Below are 21885 nucleotides of genomic sequence, written 5' to 3'. Positions count from 1 at the left end.
AGACACTTGGAGTTGTATCCCGATCAATACAAGTAAAACTGGATACTTGGGATGAGAAATGGATAATATGGCTCTGGGATTGCTTTCTCGCAGGGAGTCGAAGAAGAATCTCTGTGCGAGGTTAATGACACTACTACTATTTTACTTTATGCTATGCACTCTTCTAATGCTGCAAGACCACTGAAGATGCTGAAGATGCTAGTCTTCGATAGGACCAGGCTCTCCCCCTATTCTGGCATTTCTGCAGCCCAGACCACATATACAACCTTTCATTTGATAATGTTGCATATGTAGTGTAGATCCTTGCTTGCTGAGTACTTCGGATAAGTACTTACGTTTGCTTTGCTTTCTTTTCCCCCCATATTCGTTTGATGCAATCAGATGACAGAGCCCCTGCCCGCTGCCACCGCCGCCAACTACTACTACCCTGAGGGCGCCTACTACTGCGTGACGGACGCCGACAACCAGGAGTAGTTAGGAGGCTCCTAGGCTGGAGGCCTTGCCTTTTCGATTGTTGTTACTTTTGTGCTAGCCTTCTTAAGGCAAACTTGTTTAACTTAGGTCTGTACTCAGATATTGTTGCTTCTGCTGACTCGTTTGTATTCGAGTCCTCGAGCCCCTGGCTTGTAATATAAAGTTTGTATTATTTTAATTTGTGTCTAGAGTTGTGTTGTGATATCTTCCCGTGAGTACCTGATCTTGATCGTACACATTTGCGTGTATGATTAGTGTACGATTAAATCGGGGGCGTCAAATAGTATATCCCATAAATTTATTGCAGGCTCGTGTATATACAAGTTCCCATCCGTCATATATAGAGGATTTATGTTTTGGGAGGATCCTCTATAATTGGTCAACGCCGGAGCAGGGGGCCTCGTGACGTCGCGCACGGGCAGGGTGCAGGCGAAGGAGCTCGCGGGCGGATGGCCGGAGCATCACCGGAGCACGCGACGGGCCAGAGCGCCGTCGTAACAGGCAGCGGGCACATCAGGCGGCAGGCCAGAGCGACGCCATTCTGGCCAGCCGGAGTTCGGGTTCGTGCATGCGTCCGTCTCGGGGAAGAAGAAGTGTGAGAAGAAAAAGAAAAAGAAAGGGCGCTGATAACGCCCACACGCGTGGCATACTGGACATCCGCCCATACACCGTGTGTGGTGTAAGCAGGAGGCAGCCCACAAGGATCATGTGTGGGCAAATATTTGCCCACACGTGTGGGCGCAGCTACTTTGTGCAACACGCCCAACAAGTACTTCTCATCCCACCCATGCTGTGGCACGAAGCAGAAAATGCCCACACGTCTAGACGCAACTACGTTGGTTATCCTGCGGGATGCCGCTTTAGTTGTCATCCGGGATGGCAAATCCAAAACAATAAGGTGTGCATCAAGATCATTCCCTCGCGATAGCCACGTGGGCACAAAGGATTGACGAGGGCCGAAGGGGAAAAGTAAAAAACGCGTCGACCCTTGCTCTCCTCGCACGCAAGCCTTCCCCGTGAGTAAATAATCCTCCCCTCGTCTCCTCTCCCCCGCGACTACTCGCCGCCACTGCCACCGCCACGACCCATGCCGGCCGATTCCGGCGAGTCCCAGCGGCGGGTGACACACTAACACCTCCCCTGGCCCTACTCCTTCCTTCCATCCGTCCAGATCCGTCCTCCTCTCCTCGTCTCTCTCCTCCGCGTCTTCCTCTAGGAAGCCTTGCGGCTGCAGTAGGAGAGGAGTCAAGGGGGCCGGGCTAGCCGATTTCCTCGCCGGATCTGGAGCACAGGGGCGCCGCCGCTGCCGCGCGCACAACAAGCCGCAGCCACTTCCACTCCGGCGCCGATTGATGGGCCTCTCCACCCTCGCGCACCCGCCTCCCGCCTCCCGCCCCCAGGACCTGCAGATCCTTGCCTTCACATGGGTGATGTCTCTAGTGAAGGAGGGCGGAGGCTCGCGCCCCCGTCGACCTGTCCTTCTCGTCGGTCGCGCCCCATGCTAGCAGGTGGGCAGAGCCTCATCATCGTCAGCGGGAGGAGGCTAGCAGCAATCGCAGCAGGTGGCGGTGGTGGTGAAAGAATCGATGATGGCGCAAGGCCCACCGCTTCTTCTGCTGCGGTGCTGCACAACGGCGTCTCTGCGGGTATGCTAGCGCCTCCTCTTCTCTTGTTTCTTACTGATGCAAGTGGGAGAATGGTAAATATGGAGATTAGCCAATGAGACATGGTTGTTAAATTTGTCTTTTCTGGTACATTTTTTGAGGGATCGGTGATGACGCAAGGAACTAAGACCTCCAGCGAGGCGGTCTTGGGTGCAGTAGCGAAATTTGTTCATTGGATAGAGCTTTGAATAGGTTAGCCCACCTTCTCTCTATTTACATTCATGTGCAGAATGGGTGATGTTGCATCAGAACCTTTTGTTTCTTCTTTGGTCAAGTTACATATGTATCAAGATGTGAGTTGCTAAATGTTCATGTACGTCTCATGGATGGACACTACCTTGCAGGCTTAATGGTTTTGGTTCACGTAGAAGAGATCCATCCTTAGGCTTAATGGTTTCTTGATCTTCACTCCTATTTCTCAGCATTTTTGTTTATCCTCAAATAGTTCCTGCTTAGCTCGTTTGTCACTTGTGCTTGTTATTATTCTGGATGTTAAGTGGGTGAAATAGTTGGTGATGTTTAGTGTGGAAGCCACTCAAAACCGTTGTATATAGTTGCATTTGAGATTTTTCGTCCAACGATGTGTTCAAATTTATACAATTGGATTTCCAAAAAAAATCCCGAGTCTTTGTTACACAAAGACAAGATCACAAGAAAGGGACTTTTAGTCATTAGTGAATCCTACATTTGTTTTAGCCCTTCTGTTGGCAGTATACCGATCTGATTACACATATGTGTGAAACAAAATTGAAATACTCAGGTTTGGTATTGTTCTCTTCTGTTTTTCATTGGGTTTAGGATGGCTTACCGCCCTTACATATTTAGTTCAGAACCTTCTGTCCAGTAGGTGTTCTCCGCGAATTTATTACGACCAATTGTCATAGCCTGCTATGGTTGCTTCATGATCCTTTGTCTTGAACTTTATTTTCCTAAATTGCTTGCTTGTGATGGATTAATATGTCATTTTGTGAGTGTTGCTTGTTTAAAATTGATTCTCTGGTTGCCATTTTTCTTTTGAGCAAGCTGCTTGAATTTTAGGTAACCTGACAGGGCCCGCAACATTGATGTTGCATTCATGAATCTCTCATACACAGGTAAGAAATATTCTCCCTCTCATAAAATCATTTTAGTGCATGATGGAGGTTTGCTCACGTCCTTTCCATTTCTGTTGGTTAGAAAATATTTTCCATTGTTGGGTATTCACAGAAATTTAGGGAATATTTGTTGTCAATGATTTTATTGCGGTCCACACTCCAAAGCTGATTTAAGGATCGAGTGAAGGTGGAGCGGCATATTCAAACTTGCATATCATGGCCTAACCCGCTCTCGAGCAATCCGACATTGTTTACTCTTCGTTAGGTTTGCCTCTGTTTTTTTGTTTTCCAACTTTGCTTCTTCTGTCTTCTTTGTTTTCTTATATGTTTTTTCACAACTCTTGGCAGCAATACCTCGCGCGAATATATATTTTAGAGTTAATGAAAATCTCAGTTACTCTTGGCTCACTGCAATATAGCAAGTATATCTTTAAGATGGAAATTTAGCTAACATTTCAGTTTATTTTACTGCGGTCTACTAACACTCTTGATCCTCATAGGATCATGGATGTTGCTTCGGATAAGGCCAATTAAAGAAATTATAGGCCCTGTTATTCAAAGAAGCGTTACAATAGCTACCCGAACTACTGAGGAGTTTATTCTTAAGGTGAATGCCATGGACTATTTCCCTAGCTGTACATGTTCATTAGCCATTTTTCTTGCTGTAGTCGAAAAGTTTCTAACATGCTGTCATATTTTCCCTGTAGGATTTGGCAATATAATCTGATGATAGTGTGTTATCTCACGCTGCACATTTGATGGTTGGCATGCTAGCTGTGAGTCTAGCTCATGTAACTTCCAAGGTATTTTTGCATAAGTCTCTTAGATGTAGTTTTGTAGTTGTAGTTACAGTCCCGGCGCATTTGTTATTAGAGTCATTTAGGTTTAGATTTGATGTATGATGCTATATTCAATTGTCCTGTCTTCTGCGCAGGAGCCTCTTTGTGTTGTTTTGTCATCTCATCATCGAAGTCTCATTTAGAACTTGAACAATAACAGTGAAACCACTGAGCAGATTGTTCATATTGTGATAAATGACCATCTAGATCGTGGATGTGTGCTAATAGAGACTGTTGCAACACACAAGGTATCTCTTCACGTTTTATTTGTTTTGCTTATATACCTAGCAATCGTTATGGTGGGAAGTACCCAATGGTATAGTGTTGCTTCGCTTACTATGTTGTCAGCCATTTCTGGATTTTTTAACTTTGCTGCCAAAGGTATACGTAAGCATTAGATATACGCATTATAGGAGAAATATGGAATATGTATTAATATAGGTTGCTTTGCCTCTGTCTATTGTCTCTTTTTTCTTCATGTGATTGAAACTAAGCTATATGGAGCATATTTATTATTGCCTTCTTTGCTACTTTTGGATTTGTCACCTAAATAATTAGAGTTGATAGCCTATTATGATTTCTTACTAATAACATTGCCAAATTCCCCTCATGCAGAGTAGCTTTTAGAGTGGTCAAAGAGACTGAATTCACACATGATTGGGTTGATCTATTGTGTGTTGAATTAATTTAGCTCTGTTTCGATGGCCAGAAAATAGTAGTACTACATATATCTTATTAGGAGCTGGAACAAGGCATGTACGGATTGTTCCTTTTCAATTATACGAGTTTCGTGAATCTTTTCCCCTATGTGTTTTCTACAGGCTTACAAGATGGAGTGCTAACCAGGTGGAGTGCTAACCAGAAGGGCAACAAGGTGTAGTGGCATCGAAACAAGTTCAAGACTTCTGGTCGAGTGAAACTAAGGACAACAAGGTGAGCTCTAATCTGACCTTGTGCAAGTGCAACTATGACATAGTTTTGATTTTAGGTATACTTGCACATAAGGGCTATATGTGCCCTCTTTGTTGTCATGATGTGCCTGGTTCTTTCAGTTCGCCTCATCTTGGTTTTGCTTTGTCATACCTCGCGTCTTGTTCAATCCTTGCGTACATGTATGCTCATGTCTCTGTTCTCTTGAGCAGTTGTGTGTTGGCCACTACACAGTGTCACATTTCTATAGTTGCTTGCTACAATTTTTTAAGTCCTTCACAGCTCACAAGTTCTTTCTGGATATGTATGCCAACATGCAAAATAGGATACAATGGAAAAGGTTTGTGAAATTGTTAAGAGGCAACTTGCTGTTTCTGAAGGCACTGAAGTTTGTGGTAGCACCAACTTCTCTGACCTTGGAGCTGATTCACTGGACATGGTAAATACCCACAATATTTTTTTACCGATGTCATGCATGTTTGTTTTGAACTAAGCGGCACCTATAACTAACTTAACCTGGCCAAATAGCTCAAGGTTCCAAATGAGTAGTTCCTTGTTAGGTTTGGTTATGTCTACTCTGTTGAGATGTGAAATGACACCGATGACATGGTCTCATGACAGTAATGAATATCATTGGGTTTATTTACATGTGTAACTGCGTTTCTAGAAATATGTGGATTTTTATCCTTTGCATTCTTTAAGGTTTAAGGCAGATTTTCAAGGGGCCACATGAATTAGAAAAATCTTTGTATCTTAACATGGAATAACCAAAACTGGTATCTTAATTATAGCATTATATGCTATGCATTGCAAATTATAGCATTATGGTTTCCATTTTGTGATTTTCAACAGAGCTGCTACTGCTTTTCTCCAATTATATACCTATTGGCTATATGTATATTCTCCTATCACACTTTTTTCTCAAATGCCAGGCTAAGGAGGCTCAAACTGCCAGCCTCAGTTAAATCGATTCAATTATTTATATCTTTGTTTGCTAATTTGCAGATGCAAGTGCTTCTGACTGCTGAAGTTTGTAATTCAAAGGAACAAGGAGCAAAGAACTCCTAGCTTGTAGTTAAGATCATAGGCTTGCTGTTATTCTCTTGTGATTCAGAATTTTAGTCGAAGAATCTTGGCTTCTTGTTGGATTTCTGCAGTAAAGTCCAGTGGTTATCATTCATCATCCTGCCCAGAGGATTTCATTTTGTGAATGCCCGAGTTTAGAAATTTTTCCTCTGTTCATCATCGACGTATTGTCCATGATAGTTGTTCATATGAGGGAGTACATTTTCCAGCAATGCATTTCCGTTGGTCCCGTGACTTATACTACTACTACCACTACTTTGCTATTAGCTTCGTTTATACCGTGATTATGTAGCTGCATGTGTTCCATCTCTTGTAAGTGTCACTTCATTAATCACAATCATTAGATAAAAAGGATAGTGGAAGGCACCTATCTGGCACCACAGAGCTTTCGCTCAGGCGGCGCACCAAAGGTGCGCCCCAACCACTAGTGTAGTTGTAAAAGCATGGCAACTCTCTTAGTTTTGGTTCCCTATAGTTGTCATGTCTAATTTATGATAGTTGTCGCATGCAATCAAACCATAGTTACCATGTATGATTAATCGTAGTTGCCATGTGTGTTTATCTGGTTGTCACGTACGCGCAATTGAAGTTGCCATCTACCAACAAATCATAGTTGTCATGTGTGTTTACCTAGTTGCCGCATACATGCAACTGCAGTTGCCATCTACCACCGTACGAGTGTCGTGTGAGTGAAGAGGCGCTCGTCCACACGTGCGTGGACTGATTGCCGACTGTGTGGGCGGGAACTGGTTCGCCCACACGTCGCAGTTGGCAACCACGTGCTGTGGGTTGTGTGGGCGAGCGCTCTAACGCCCACACAACACGCTATGTCTATCGTGACACTCATAATTTTTTTAAAATTCATGCAAAACGGAATTATGGTGGATTAACGCGTATGGGCGATATGCAAATATGTTAGGCGTTATCATTTGGCAAAATAAAATGTTTACGGCACGGGTTTACGGGTTCTCTTCCGTCTGATGCCTCACGATACTGTAAATTAAATTAGTATCAGTGGGCCTATCTTTTACGAGTGGTGCTTTACCGGATCTGGCTAATACCTTATCCGTTTCGTCCCGATCCGCAGAGGGCTGCCCGTTCCTATACGGGAAACGCTTGCGTACGGTGAGCCGGCCGAACGCTTGGGCCGGTCTCGCGCTGGCTACAACTAATCAAATCGGGCCCACCACGTTATCTCTTTCCCTGTCCCCTGTGTCCTTCTCCTTCCCTTTCCCTGTGTCCTTTTTCTTTTCTCCCAATCTTCCCCGGCTGCCATGAAAGTTTGACCCGGCGATCTCCTCCAGCGAGTCCCCTTCTTCTTCTCCGGCGAGCACCCTCGAAGCCGACCCCCGAGCCAATGTCCTCCACTCGATTTTCCTGCTGTCAACTGCATCTCCTATTGCTTCATGGCGCCCGAAGCTACAAAGGGCATGGCCGGCGAAGCTGCGTCCATGATCGGAGCTGCGTCCAGGGCCGGTGAAGTTGCTTCCATGGTCGGAGCTGCGTCCATGGCCGGCGCCACGCAATACTATGATGCTGTGACAGGAGGCCACTCCCCTGGCCATGGATCTTTTGTTGTTGCTGGAAACAGTAAATTTTTTTGCTACCACCGGGTTGATTTTTTGCTGGAACTAGTATTCATTCTTGTTACCACTGTCTCTGTTTTTGTTGGAAGCAACACATTTTTGCTACCACCGTATTTGAGTTTTGCTGAAACGAGCGCTTAGTTTTGCTACAACCGCCTTTTTGAGTTTTGCTAGAACCAGCGACCACTCCCCGGCCACGCTGCCCAAATGTGCTACGACCGGGGACCAACGGTGCTACAACCGGTAAGCAAATTTGCTACATCCTTTTTTTTATGACTTAGCTGCGACCCCCGACGACGGTGACGAAGTTTTGCTGCATCTGTCGTCCTTTTTGCTACGACCGATGTGACGTTTTGCTGCAACCATTCATGAGTGACGACGACGCCGCGCCCTGAGCCGCGACGGCGACGACACTTTTGCTGCATCGATCTTCATTTTTTTCTATCACCGGCGTTGACGTTTGCTCTAACGTTGGCTTGTCATTGGAGGTGGAGCTGCAAACATTTTTTTGGAAGGTGGAGCTGCTGGACGGTGCTTCCTACAACAGCAATGGCGACGGATCAGGTACCAGTACAGCCACGACCTCCACTTTTTTTGCTGTGCTTCCATGGGCGTGGGAAGGGAAGCTTCGCTGGGAGAATCGTTTCCGATGGGGGAAGAAGATAAGGCCTGAACGGTTGGATCGGGCCAAGCCGACGACGAGCTGCGGCCGTCGCCACCGCAGCTGTTGCATGCGTGGTGTTGGCCAAAAATGCAGGCGACGAGTGCGGCGACCGGCGACGAGGATGGCCGGCGAGGGCGATAACCGGCGACGAGGAGGGCCGGCAACCATGGCGACCAGCAAGAGCGTGCGGCCAGCCAGATGCGGAATCAAGCGACTATATGCAGAATCCATCGTAGGGGCGTGCGTTGACGAAACAACAGCTGTATCGAACGGTTATACATGCACCAATCGGATGGTTGCGGGCGGCCGGTCCGCCGGCGCCTATCACCCGCCTTCCTATACTTCGCCCAACTCACCCTTACCCGGACGCGGGCCCCGGTCTCTCAGTCGCCACGGAAATCAGGTCAGCTCGGCAGATCCAGAGGAGACGGACGGCGAGCTCCCGACGGCGACCCCCGACCGGTTCCCTGTTTGCATCCGCTCGTCGTCGTGCGCCGTGTGCCGCGGCCCGTTCGCCAAGGCCATGTTCGAGTTCCTAAACTGCATCCGGATGCACCAAGGTACAGGTTTTATGTAATTTTGAGCTTTCTTTATCTACGAACCCCTGTTTTTAGGAGCACTTGAACTGCTACATGTTTGGTTTCGTTCTCAGTAATGGAATTGGGGATCAAATACCTGTTTATCTAAAATGGTACACACTTTTCTGTTACAGATCTGGTGCCCGGGTTGAAATGAAACTATGAAACATCAAATTTGCTTCTCATATTGTGCACACTTTTCTGTCTGCATTCTAGTAGTAGAAAATCCTTTGTTATAGAATTTGTTACTGGGTCGGAGGGAATAGCACTTAACGTTTCCATGAAAGTTTACTGTGCTTATTCAAGTCGAATTGCCATATTGTTCATTTCATTGTGTAATCAATGTCGTTCTGTGTTCAATTCCTTGACAAGATGAGTAGAAATCATCTTTAAACACCTCGTTTATTTTCTTCTCTTGTATGAACAGTTTTATCTACACTACATAAATGTACAAATTTAGCCAAGCATTTATGTTTGCGACCTTTCCTCTTGCAGTGAGGACTATTTGGAATCATGAAAGTGTTAGGAATAAGGACATAAATGTGTAAATGTAATTTATAATTTAAATCATCAAGCTTTTAATCGGGCTCAGTATTTGTTTTCTTGCAGAAAGGTATGATATAAAATGTAGTGCAGCATTTCATGCCATTTGAAGCTCTAGATGTAAGCAGATCTGACGTTGGTTAGGCTGGCTCATTACCTGAGAAAACTCCATCCCTCATTTATTTCCTCCATTGCAATTGGCACCATTTCTCTTTCCCTTATCATGGGAAAGTTCCTGTCCATATCAACTTGACAAGTAGACTAATGTTCATGTACCAAGTGTCAAAGATCTCTAGCCCACATAATCCTTTAGCTGGCAAACCATAAACTAGACTGGTTGTTTCCATTTTCTATGCGTACTGGTGATATGTTGGATAACATATCTGACAGTGCAGTGCATGTTTGACCAATTATGCTAGTTTCCAGTTTCACCCTTCTCAATCTCTGATCTGTTTCTGTTTCAATATTTCTTTTGGTCCAGGAGACAAGAATGGCAAAAACAGTGAACTGGTAAAGTGCTCCCAGAATATTTCAGTCAGTCGTGAACCTTTCAGGATAGTTGTTTCAGAGTAACAGTTTCCATTTATCCATCTTACAGAAGTATGACGCCCAATGTGGCATGAGCAAAGGTGTGTTCGAATGGCAATGCCGTCAGTTTGAGAAGGTATCTAGTCGAACACCTGAGTTGATGCGCAAGATGAGGGCCAATGCACAGAAGATGCGTGTCCACTTCAAGGACACTGAAGATCTCAAAACGTGGGATGCTTATGAAAGAAATGTTCTCTATGCATGTGAACATTACCTCAAAACCTCTCTTGCAACACCTGCAGTTACCCCGGTTAGTCTCATAAACAATTTACATATTGTTGTCAAAATTCTGTGATGGTGAATCAAACTCTATGGGACCTTGTAGAATGTCTCCATCGCAATATTTCAACTCCCAGTTTCTTTCAAAACAAGTGCATAATTGCTCTGCTCATACTTACCTTTTCTTTAACCTTTATACTCCCTCCGTTCGGAATTACTTGTCACAAAAATGGATGTACCTACAACTAAAATACATCTAGATACATTCATTTCTTGGACGAGTAATTCCGAACGGAGGGAGTAGTAGATACCTCCTCCGGTCCTCTTTACCCTGCGCATAAGGCTGAGCCCGCATACCAAGGAGATGCTCGGGCTAATTGTTTTGGACAATTATGCCCTCGCTTTTGATTTGCAGCCAGCGCAGCACGCCTCTGTAGTTATTGCTTGCATGGCTCGTCGCCTCAAATCCCTCCCCGTAGCTGCACGTGGAGTGCTTCAGCTATGCGCGCAACTTTTTTTCCTCTCTCTCGCACTCTGCATGGCGCCGCACTGTCCACGTCTCAAAAATTCAGCAGAGATCAAAATGGAGGAATTAGTGCTAAGAATTTTGCAGGTCCCTCCTAAACAGACCTGCACGCGTGTGGATTTGCAGGTTGAAATTTTGCTTGCCTCATGAACAATTGAATCAGAGAGACATGTTTAGAAAGCTTCCCCCATGACCAGATCTGTCCGCACTTCTCTGCTCCATCCTTTTGCTGCTCACCACGGGCATACAATGGCACACATAGACCTGAACTTTGTAATTAATTAGGACAAGGTGGATGAGCGGTATGATGGCCGTGCCGTCCGCGCGCGGCTCGCATAAGCGCTGTGCTGTCCGCACGCGCCTCGCCTGTGCCATGTGCCATCGTCGAGCTCGTGGAGCATGTCGACCAGTGCGCGCATGTGGTCGGCGCCCTCTTCTGCGGGCCAGCGCTTTTCTGCTGGTTGCCGTTGTGGTTGAGCGTGTCGACGTCAACAGACGCGAATACGTTGGCGACAGCGCCGACTGGCACGAGCACGCCGGCGTCCACAAGAACACTGTCCTGGAAGAGCACGCGGGCGTCCACAAGAACACTGTCCTGGAAGAGCACGCCGACGCCCACTAGGGCGCTCTTCTCCATGTGGTGAGCTCGCTGTCATGTACGGCTGTCGCGAGCAAGCCATCGTCCACGATGATGCTGTACTCCACAACCGCCGCAGGCACACCGTCGGTCTCGTAGATGCTGCCGTCCATGAGGTTGACGTCCCCATCTTCCGTTCTTCTACTGCCATCGTCCGCTAACACAAGGCTGTCGCCCCTCCATGCCCTCATCTTCTTCCACGTACTGATCTTCCTCATCTATAGGTTGGCTCTTTCCTCTACTAGATCGGTTTCCTCGTCTGCCATGGGGACGAGCTGGAGCTGGACGGAAAGAAGCAGGTGGAAGGCGGTAGACCCAAGTGGAAGCGGAGGGGTAAAAGGGGAGAAGATGGGTGAAGAAAGCTTCTGCGCAGACTATAGGGGGAAAAACTGAAGAAAGTTAGTATAAGCAATCCAAAAAGGATAGGAGGGAGTACAAAACACTAACCAGTTAGTATAAGCATCCTAACAGGTTTATTTGCATTTATAAGCATTAAAGATATCAGTAGATTTGAGAAAGGGTAGTTTTTAGGATGTTAATTTCTGTCCATTAGACAGTGTTTCTATGTTCTGTAGATCTTCTCAGTAGAACCCTTTTAGGACATGAACAACCATTTTTCTGTACTAAAATTAGCTTTTTTTATAGTTTCTTCTCTGAAATGTGTCTTATTATTAGTTTTATTAGCTAATTACAAACTAACCATTTGTTTTAAGATTCATTGCTGATCCATTATCATTATCATAATTTGTTGTTTGAAGTCTGACGAGCTGAAATTTTCAACCGTTGGTTTTTGTTTCAGAATTCTGTTTTGTATGAGGATTTAATGAAGAGAAAAGCATATTCGAAGACTCGTAGTGGGCTGCTATCGATGGGACTGAACAAGTTCAAATACTGTACAAGGAGCTTAAGGCTAGTCGCTGCGGGTGCTGCTATTGGACTTGCTGTTGGACTTGGCGTTGGCTGGAAGCAACAGAAGATTAAGTAGCCAAGTATCGCTGTTACTGTACCCATGGGTTACATGAGTTGACATTTGATGTAATAAAGTTAGATCCTAGCGTGAATACTAGGTGTCACTTAATTATGTTAGCTGCGAACAGAGGATGTAAGATGTGTGTTAGCTGGGAACCGAGGATGGAAGATGAGGTAGTTGAGACGTACTTGTTCTCAGTTATTTTAGCTCCGCGAGTAGCATCTTACTTTATTTTAGAACACATGGCAACGCACCGACGTTCTAGTTATGTTGATTGTAACTGGCTTAAAAGTGCGGGACAGGAATTGTTGTGAGAAATTAATTATTTTTGCATGCTTGTTTTGCTGTTGACCCCATGGGTCATACCGCCACTCCACGTCGGCAATGGAAACATCCAAGGCGTCTGGCACGACCGGGTGCAGTAGTACCAGAGAGCAACAGAAACTCCAACGTCAAGACAACGTCCAATACAAGCCAGAAACTAGTATAACGCCCGTGCGTTGCCACGGGCCTGTAATTCATCACGTGGATGTTGCATGCGACTTATAATTGTATTGCTATAAATATCGGTCCTTCTAATACATATTTTCTGGTCCCATATATAAACACTCTTGCATGCGTTCAGCGTGTATTAAAAAGACGGTGACATAAAATTCTGCAATTAACAAAAATGCACTTCGTTTGAAGTGTATATATCTCGATGAGTTTTCGAACTCTCTAAATATCTTAGGGAGATGAAGACGTTCTCCCCAACGCAGCCAACAACCCCGCCACCCACCCACCCACCATGGTGTCGGCACAGATGTAGATGTCCTCCTTCGGCTTGGATTGTTTTCAACCAGCTCACGCCCCTCCCGCGCTGGTGTATGGGGAGGCGCAAGAGCGATGTGTCATGTACAGTTTGATGTCCTTAGTGGAAGGCCGGCTAGAGGATGAAGTGTTGACCGTGACACGAAAGGTGGGCATCTCTAAGCCGGCCAAGATGCGGTGCGTTATTCGATGTGCCTCATGTGCTCGCCGGCACCAGTGGCGTGCTTGGGTGCTTGGCTCCCGCACTGGCTTCGGGAAGACTCTTGTCCAGTTGCTCCCTCTATAGTTTAGGTACTTGGACTGACTCAGGCATTCAAAATCAATTGGTGATAGTGTGGGGCCTATGTTTGATCAGATGGTGGATGTTGTCATATTTGGATGAGGAGTCCACCAAGACTGAAGGGTTTGATTTCAGTCAACAAATACAACATTACATCAATAGCAAAACATGATGATATTGTGGAAATAAAATAGTAAGAACACTGCAACTGCTAGTTAAAGCAATATTATCCAACGTGATAATTTGAACCAGCAGATAGGACCACCATCAACCACATCATACTGTTAAAGAGTAGTACATGTCTAAATTTTATGAAAGCTAGAAACGGAAGTCATTTACAGCCAACAATTTGTAATTGGCCCTACTCGTCTACATCCAAAGAATCATGAGACTCCATTTCTTTTCCTACATATTCCTGTGTAGCATCAGGGATGCCAGCCAACAGGGAACCTTCTTTTTTCAGAAATAGCACACATGCCCTGCTTTGAGAAAATGGAAGTTAGCACCACCAAGTAGATCAATCTTGAAAAAAGAATAGAGTTTCAAGATGAGCTTACATTATCAATTTACACAAATGTATGCCATATCTTTTCTTACAGATTCATATTGGAGAATAAAGTTGTCCCAGAATCAACAAATTGTTCGGATTACTTTACAAAGACTAGCAATTTTTTGTTAATATGGAACATTATGAATCGTATTTCCTCAAATATGTACGTCTCCCAGCCATGCCTTACCATCTCTCTTCTGTCCATTTTAGTTGCTTCGCCATTCACCACACCGCCGCTAAGCCGCCGCCGTCAATTTCTTTGAAAATTTTCATAGATAGATAGTGCATAAAAAGAGAACAGATTCATAAGAAAAGTAATGTATGCACCTGTCCTATCTCCCAAGAATCGAATCTTTGTGGTAAATTAAAACTAACACATACCATGGCTATCCAACAGCACAGAGTAGTGACAAATCTGAACCGGGTCCTCTTTCCTTAGGATCTGATATACCTTCAGGCTGATTAACTCTGCTAGGTGTTCTATGAACTCTGAAAGTCTGAATCAACTCATGTGCAACTTTTGATGATGGTGCAAATGGAGTGGCGTCACAAGATTGGATCCTTATCCTGCTATATAACTGTAGTAAAGTTAAAGCAAATAAGCTAAGAAGTTGGATAGCAAGATGAAGGTGCACCACACCATCCAATTTGAATAAGTGGCTAATGGTTTTCCTCATTGAATCCATAAGGAGCATGCTTTTCTATCCTTGAACTAAGCTGAACCTCAAGAGATCTAAAATCTGAACGAAAGAACTTGATTTCTTGGAAGGAGGGCGACTACACCAGATCGAGTAGCCTCGCCCGTGCATCACCAAAGCTAGGGCATACATTGGAGCCGTGGCATTTGCGACGCCCAGCAGCAGGGTCACATCTCATCCCCAGCAACTCAAATAAAAACAGAAGGAGCAGACAAAACAGGTATCCAAATCACACTCATCGCCACTCTGGTAATCACAGGCTAGCCATGGCTTCAGAAGTTGTCGTCACTCTCTGTGTTGCCTCATTGCAGAGTTGTAGGAGCCAGGCTTCCACCACAGCTGGCGTGCATGGAGGGCGAAGGCCAAGCCAAAAGGCATGTGCAGTGCAACGGGTAGAAAATTAATAAATATATGCTTGCAAACTTGAAAAATAATTTACCACCCAAACAACTTTCGAAGTAGAAAACAATATTGGAAGTACTCAAAGTAGGTGTACATTAGCTCCAGAACCAGCTCTTCCAAAATATCATCTTTTGTCATTCCACATCCCTGCCTGCCATGTCAATGTAAACTGCCAACTATTCTGGGAAACTTCATCCAAGTACAGCATAATGAGGCACGAATAGGTGTGTGCTCTGAGTACTATTCAATGGTCCTGCAGCACATCGGACAATGAACACACTATGTCATCACAAGTCACGAGTAATGTTGAAGTGTTAACATTAAGTGATACATGAAGTAAGATAGGAAGGCCTTCAGTAAAAAAACATCTGATTACTGCGAAAAAACTCTAGTGCCAAACATTTAGTATCGACTAAGCTACATGTTTTCTATATTGGAACATGGAAGACAAACAAAAGAAATATGTGACCGAATCAGGTTCTCGTCTCACCATTGAGCGTGATGCACATCTCCTGATATGCACCCTAAATCCTAACAAGTTTCAGAAAATATCAAACTTACAAAATCAAATAACTGAATTTGTTGGCCCCGTACATCATTTAAAAATTAAAAGAAATTCAAATCCAAGATCAATTTTTTTCATAGTTGTTGTCCCCAGATCAAATATTGTTCCAAATTTTCCACGAGATCCAGCACAAAAATTGTTTCTTATTTTTATTTCTTCCATTGAAGCAAAGCAAGATAAACAAATAAATAAAGACATGCTTGTGTTTAAGGGCTGTATACCAGAATAACAGCTCAGCGAGCAAGATCAGATGTTGCGCATTTGAGGTTCGCCTCTCCATCCTAGAAAACCACACACAATTATAGCAACGAATAAGCAAATCAACGTAAGAAATAACACAGAAAGCTAGAATTTCTATGCAACCAACTTCACTATAAAAGTAATTGTACTGTTCATTCATTGTATAAGTATACAAAAATCATCTATACGAGAGCTATTAAAATTGACTAGTACAAAAGTATGAGAGCTATTAATTGTACTGTCCATTCATTTCTATACAACCTCTTATTATAATTTACAATGAAAGTATGAGAGCTATTAAAATTGACCAGTACAAAAATTAGAAAACACTACAAAAGTAAAAAAAACTAAGCAAGCATGGATTTTGAGAAAATTCACTAACAGTTTTATGACAGGAATGGACTGCAATGCTGAATGTTCAAAGTGGGAAGAAATTCCTTTAGCATCATATATGCAAGAGACTTGTAAGCAACTCTCAGTTTGCCTAATGGCCAAGCCATGTTGGTTCCTTTTTCCATCGAATTTTGTGTAAGCAATGTGGTTGGGAATTTCGTCAAACATGTGGAAGGCGGCAATGATATGAGTTACTTAGAGCAAAATAGAGAGCGCACTTACATCTCGTCGTGGCTTAGTACATGGAGGAAGAGAACACAATTGATCATAGAGCCGTCGACGTCGAGGGAAGCGACAAACTGGATGCACGGCTGAAACGCGAATCTGAGGAAGCACGGCACCCGACGGCCGGCCCACGCCGTCGGAGATGCCTCGCGCTGTCTCCTCGATTCGCTGGGGAGCCTCCTGCATGTGGACGCCTTGCCCTCCTTCGGCTCATCTCGCCGTCCTCTTCCCATCGCTTGCCAACGAGATCACCACGACGCCGCTCGCTCTAGTAAATTACTCGTGCGTTGCTACGGAAAAAAAAGTCTACATAAACAAATAATTAAAGGGTCATCCTATTAGAGGGCGAGAACCGATGGAGTAAAATAAGGTACACATCTTCAAGATTATGAATCATACAACAATGAATCCAGATATGGTTTTTGGTAAGTCAGAAATAAATGTATGGACCTCCAATTAAAGTAGCTTCCAGTTCATGTGTTACATAATTTTGTCTAAATGAAGAATCTGTAACTAATTAGACAATTTTACTACAGCAGAAATTAGTGAAACATATCAAGTAGGTTTCTCAAACAAAAATGCTTATTATTTTTATTCCAGATCATCGGAAGTAAGTTGCTAAAGTTTTAGATTATAACAATTATTATTTTCAGAAAAAATGAATAGATACAGAGCAAATAAGTTATGGGGTATTTAAACAGAAATTGCAAGCATAGTGCTAGTAATATAGAACCAAGCAATAGGCCACCAGAGACCTTCCTTTGTGTAACAAGTGTGCCGTCCAATTAACAAAGTTTCCCGCAGATGCTTAGAGCTACTTTTCTTAATGTCGACACATGGCAGTTCAATTAGTAGCAATAAGAGGTGTCCAACGCATTAACAGGCACTCTGAGATTGCTACTTTTGTTCCATTTGATATGTGTTTATATTGTGTTTGTTTGGACAATAAGATATGACAAATTGGATTACATGGAAATGCAGTAAGACACCTACAAGAACCTGCGTACAGTTAGTTCAACAATTTTATCTCCTCATCATGTGGCCATAACGAAATTCAGCACAGGAGTGCCACATCTTGTATCTCCTCGTATGGATATAACACACTTCAACACAATATTGCCACATTTTCCATCTACAGCGCAGAGCACCAATGACTCGCAGCTTTAACAAGCGCACTCTTCCTCCCAAGGACAGAGCAGAAGCTCCGCTGAACTTCCCCCAAACAGTGGAATTCTTTGCAGCACCACTACCATGCAATGTCTCCCACAAAAATGCAGGATCAAAAATCTCAGCGAAATTAGAAACCACTTACGATGATCCTGCCCTCGATCCGCATGTCCTTCTGCGCGCCTTCTGCTCGGGCAGAGGAAACGAGGTCAGCGAAACCGCGAGCATGAGGAAACGGGGGGAAGGAGAAGAAAGGAGCGGGTGGGTAGGGAGGGGAGAGGCTTACACTCTGGAGGAAGCGGAAGATGGGGTTGACGGGCTGGGTCATGATCCGCTGCACCTTGGTGGACGCCATGACGGGCTAGGCTGCTGTCTGCGCTCCCACTCACCGACGAGCTTGGACCATCAGGGTCCCCGGCAGCGTACATGGATGGAGATCCCGAGAGGCAGGGCTCGGCGAGCAGGGGCGGGGCATAGAGCGCGGCGGCTGTGGACAGAGCCTCCATGTCCGTGTCGTCGTAAGGCCAACTCCACCACGCGACCCCAAACGGACGTCCATTTTGTCCGGATTCTGTCCGTTTGGGTAGGGGTTTGGGGTCGTGTCCGGGCTTGTCCTGTGATGCAGTGGTCGTGCGCCCAGCGCACGGCCGCATTCATTTGCCCCATCCCGTCCGCGTATATTTCTTTGCAAGTCCTTAAACTTTTTTTATCATTCATTTTCGGTACATGACAATACATCATCACATTTTGACTAGTAAAGCAAGGCCAAAGAAAACAAGAACCACAAGAATACATTTGAGAAGATACCCAACTTCCATAACTGCTCCCTTGAGTTGGGTTAGCGCTTTCTCGATGCACTCATTGTTGATCTGTGGAGGAGGCACGACGTTGCCCCCTCCTTTCTTCTTCAAGCCAGAAGTCGACGTTGCTTCCTCACACGTAGTATCGTGCCTTGTTGCTTCTTCGCACGTAGTATCGTGCCTAGACTCTAATCTAGCAACAAGTGCACTTGTCTCATCTAAAGCCTCTAGGCTAGCTAAAAGTGCACGAACATCCACTATATTTCGCTCTATCAACATATCGATGTACTTTTCTTTCCAATACCAAAACTTGCATCCGGTCTACACAATAAAACTTAAAGTTAGCACCACTAGTCTAATCCAAGAGCACAAACATGCACCGAAGCTAAAAGAGCACATACCCCGTCGTTTAAGCACTTGATGAACACCCATCCGGGATGCTCCGGTGTTGTAGACACGCGGCGCACGACCACCCTTGGGCAATGGTCGCACTTGATGAGGGGCAACGGTGCGCCGACGAGTTTTTGGGCAAGCTCCGAGCCCGGCCGGCCGCCATTCGCGTATCTGCCGGCGGACCACCGACGGTGCAGATCCGAGCGGCTAGAGGACGAGCCACTGCCTGCATGTGGCCTTGCGGCCCTGCCAGGGCCTTCCGGCAAGGTGCCCGGCCAGTCCATGGCGTGGCCCGGCCTCCCATAGCCGGGCGAGCTCAAGACCGACCGGATCCGCCCCAAATCTGGCCGGCGGGTGCGCAAACAAGGTGGCCGTGCTTGGGTAGCTCGGCGGCGACGAGAGGAAGGGGCTGGGCAAGCGCGCGTCCGAGGTGCACGGCTGCAATGGCAGCGGGCGGCCGGCGGCGGCGAGGGGGAGAGAGGGGAAGAGTGTGGAAGAGTGGAGTGGATGCGGCCGGAGGGAGGAGGGGGGCGGATAGAAAAAGGCCCGTCCTATGCCACCGACGGGCGGGCCAGGAAAGGACACGCGCAGACGACCCGCGCGTCCACGTGGTGTCCGTTTCACCCCAAAAGCGGCGCAAACTTGGGCCGCGGATGGGTCGAAAGCGGACACAAAACGGACAAAAGTCCGTTTGCGCCCGCGCGCTGGGCCGCCTCCTTTGTCCCTTTTACCCCAAACGGACCGGGGCGGACAGGATAGGGTCGCGCGGTGGAGTTGGCCTAAGCCTCGGCCGGATCGGACGCGCTGATTCTGACGCTGCCGCGCCTCCCGCGCGTCCTCCTCCTCCTCCTCCTCACGGCCGATGCCCGCGGCGACGAGGAGAGTGTTGAGAAGCTAGTCGCGGTGTGCAGCGCGCGCTCGAGCTGGCTGGCGCAGGCCCAGAGCACGGCAGCCTGGGCCTCTCCATTGGCAAACCGCGCGTGGAGGACTCGAATAACGCGGAGAGGAGGGCGCGGCGGAGAGGAGGAAGGCCGGGGTGCGGTGAAGACGGAGGCACGACTCGGCGGAGGATGCGGGCTGGCAGCGGATCCAGACGGGGGTGGGAGACGCGGTGGACGATGCGGTCCGGCAGCAGGGAGGCGGCGGATCCAGATGAGGGGACTTCGTTCGCAGGCTTTTTGGGTCGCGATGCTTTTTTCCCGCGCGGTTCTTTCTTTCTAGCGCGCGCCCGACTGGGTTTGAAAATTGTTTCACCTGTTTCTTCCAGGTATGTTTCTGGTTCTCGTTGTGCTGTTTGTGTTGAGATTGAATATAGGAAAAAGGAGGAAAAAAAATCATTGAAGCATGAAGAAAAAAATGGAGAAAAAATGTTTTGGAAAGAGTATATAAATCTTAAGACTGATCTGGTTCAGCTTCTTCAGGAACTATTTCTGGTTCTGGTTCTGCTGTTTGTGTTGAAATTGAAAATAGGAAAATGGAGAAAAAAATCATTGTACCATGAAGAAAAAAATGGAGAAAAAATGTTTCAGAAAGAGTATATAAATCTTAAGACTGAACTGGTTCAGCTTCTTCAGGAACTATTTCTGTTCTTACGACACCATGTTTACAAACTGAATGAAAGAACCAGTAATAAGTATGGCAACATCCAAAGAAACGGAAAAAAATGGAACATGAAGGAAACATTTTCCCCATGTTATTTTCTCTTTGATTCCAAATCACTTCTCGCAGTGCAATTTCCATTGTAGTAATAATGGTAGTGACACCCTTCAGAATAAGAAAGGAAAAAAGGATACTTGGAATTAGGGACAAAATGCATGATACATATATTCTTGCAAAGAAAGATAAGGCATAAACATTTGTAAATTACAAATTCTTTGGGTAAGAAACACCACGAAGTTACCTAAGCTTAGTTGATGTGCGAAAATGAAAAATGATTGGTCTTCAATGCTTCGCTTGAAAATTCGGAAACCCTGTTGAAACACACATGTGATTAGACTAAATGAAAAATGTACTTATCAGTACATAGAACATGATGAAAGGAGGTACAAAAATCTCAGGTATCCTTGAAACAAAAGGAATGGAGAACTAACATGTCTCTGCAGGAAAGAAGTTACAAACGGAAGCTGAATTTCATTATCCTTGAGAGTTACAATCTGGAAAAGGAATCTGTTGTTTCTGTGTGTTTCAGCTGTTTGTTAAACTATTGTGAAGAAGATTTCCAACAAGACCAGGCACAAAGACAAGGAACATACAAAAGAGGATTTCTATTGTCTCAACTGCTAGTTAAAAGCTAAAACAGTTGAAAAATCCAAGAAGTATGAGTATAGAAGCATGTTTGAGCTTCTTTACAAACTTATTCTGCAGACTTAAACCTTCTTTACAACTGAAAGTAATGCCACAAAGTATCACCAGGGAACCAGCATAACAGTTTCATTGGGGAACCTTCTTTACAACTGATAAAGAAACAACAGAAGAGTTCCCTCTCGGTACTATTCCTTTGAGTTAGAAAATTTTGTTACATTGGGACCCTTGATAATAAAAAGGGAAATATGTTAGTTGGTACATAAGATGTGTTCATATGTGGGTTCAAAAATGATTGCCTTGAAAGCTTTATTTGAACATGCGGAAACCCTGTTGAAGCAGAAATAATTTGAAATTAGTTTCAACCTACGCAACAAGGAAAACAAGTGTCTACCAAAGAAATTATGGTTTGTTGTACTTGCGATAAATAGAAGTAGGGATTTTCCATGTCTCTGCAGGAAAGAGGTTACAAATGGCAGCTGAATTTCATTGTCCTTGCAAGTGACCATCTCAAAAAGCAATTCTCACGTAGACCTTGTAAATCATCCTTTAGAATTTTAGGAAAATTGCAGTTCAATTTATGTTATGTTCCGGAGAATCGGAAAAATGGAATGGAATTGTTTTCATTGGAGAAATAGGGGGCAGGTGTGTGTGTGTGTGGCG

General features: G+C 45.2%; 1 protein-coding gene and 2 long non-coding RNA genes across 15 annotated transcripts; 2 read left to right on the top strand and 1 right to left on the bottom strand.

Annotated features, from left to right (window-relative positions):
- Window positions 1-1463: 1463 nt before the first annotated feature.
- On the top strand, window positions 1464-6325 carry LOC123119996 (uncharacterized). Of its 8 annotated transcripts, none has more exons than XR_006459214.1 (8): window positions 1464-2120; window positions 2240-2330; window positions 2483-3839; window positions 3940-4035; window positions 4167-4319; window positions 4893-5004; window positions 5327-5440; window positions 6007-6325. It is a non-coding gene; the product is annotated as an uncharacterized lncRNA (long non-coding RNA). The 8 variants fall into 8 exon arrangements; XR_006459248.1 differs by having other exon boundaries at window positions 2240-2531; window positions 3177-3839; XR_006459231.1 differs by having other exon boundaries at window positions 2240-3232; window positions 3315-3839.
- Window positions 6326-7292: 967 nt separating this feature from the next.
- LOC123119977 (uncharacterized) lies at window positions 7293-12735 on the top strand. Of its 3 annotated transcripts, none has more exons than XM_044539975.1 (5): window positions 7293-7916; window positions 8162-8897; window positions 9940-9968; window positions 10057-10296; window positions 11674-12163. In XM_044539975.1, exons 1-5 carry the CDS (start codon window positions 7881-7883, stop codon window positions 11782-11784), a joined length of 1152 nt encoding a protein of 383 aa, XP_044395910.1. In that variant the 5' UTR covers window positions 7293-7880; the 3' UTR covers window positions 11785-12163. The 3 variants fall into 3 exon arrangements, with proteins under 3 accessions (XP_044395910.1, XP_044395901.1, XP_044395905.1); XM_044539966.1 differs by lacking the exon at window positions 11674-12163 and adding an exon at window positions 12228-12735 and having other exon boundaries at window positions 7308-7916; XM_044539970.1 differs by lacking the exon at window positions 11674-12163 and adding an exon at window positions 12228-12735 and having other exon boundaries at window positions 7314-8897.
- Window positions 12736-13665: 930 nt separating this feature from the next.
- Window positions 13666-18268, bottom strand: LOC123119969 (uncharacterized). 4 transcript variants are annotated; one of them, XR_006459183.1, is made up of 7 exons: window positions 18015-18268; window positions 17874-17914; window positions 16559-16867; window positions 15925-15984; window positions 14420-15391; window positions 14226-14295; window positions 13666-13967 (listed from the first exon to the last, which is right to left on the bottom strand). It is a non-coding gene; the product is annotated as an uncharacterized lncRNA (long non-coding RNA). The 4 variants fall into 4 exon arrangements; XR_006459181.1 differs by having other exon boundaries at window positions 14226-15391; XR_006459188.1 differs by having other exon boundaries at window positions 13666-14616; window positions 15233-15391.
- Between the last annotated feature and the right edge of the window lie 3617 nt (window positions 18269-21885).

This window comes from Triticum aestivum, chromosome 1B, assembly GCF_018294505.1.
Source record: "Triticum aestivum cultivar Chinese Spring chromosome 1B, IWGSC CS RefSeq v2.1, whole genome shotgun sequence".
Taxonomy (NCBI): domain Eukaryota; kingdom Viridiplantae; phylum Streptophyta; class Magnoliopsida; order Poales; family Poaceae; genus Triticum; species Triticum aestivum.
This window is presented reverse-complemented; position numbering and strand designations above follow the sequence as displayed.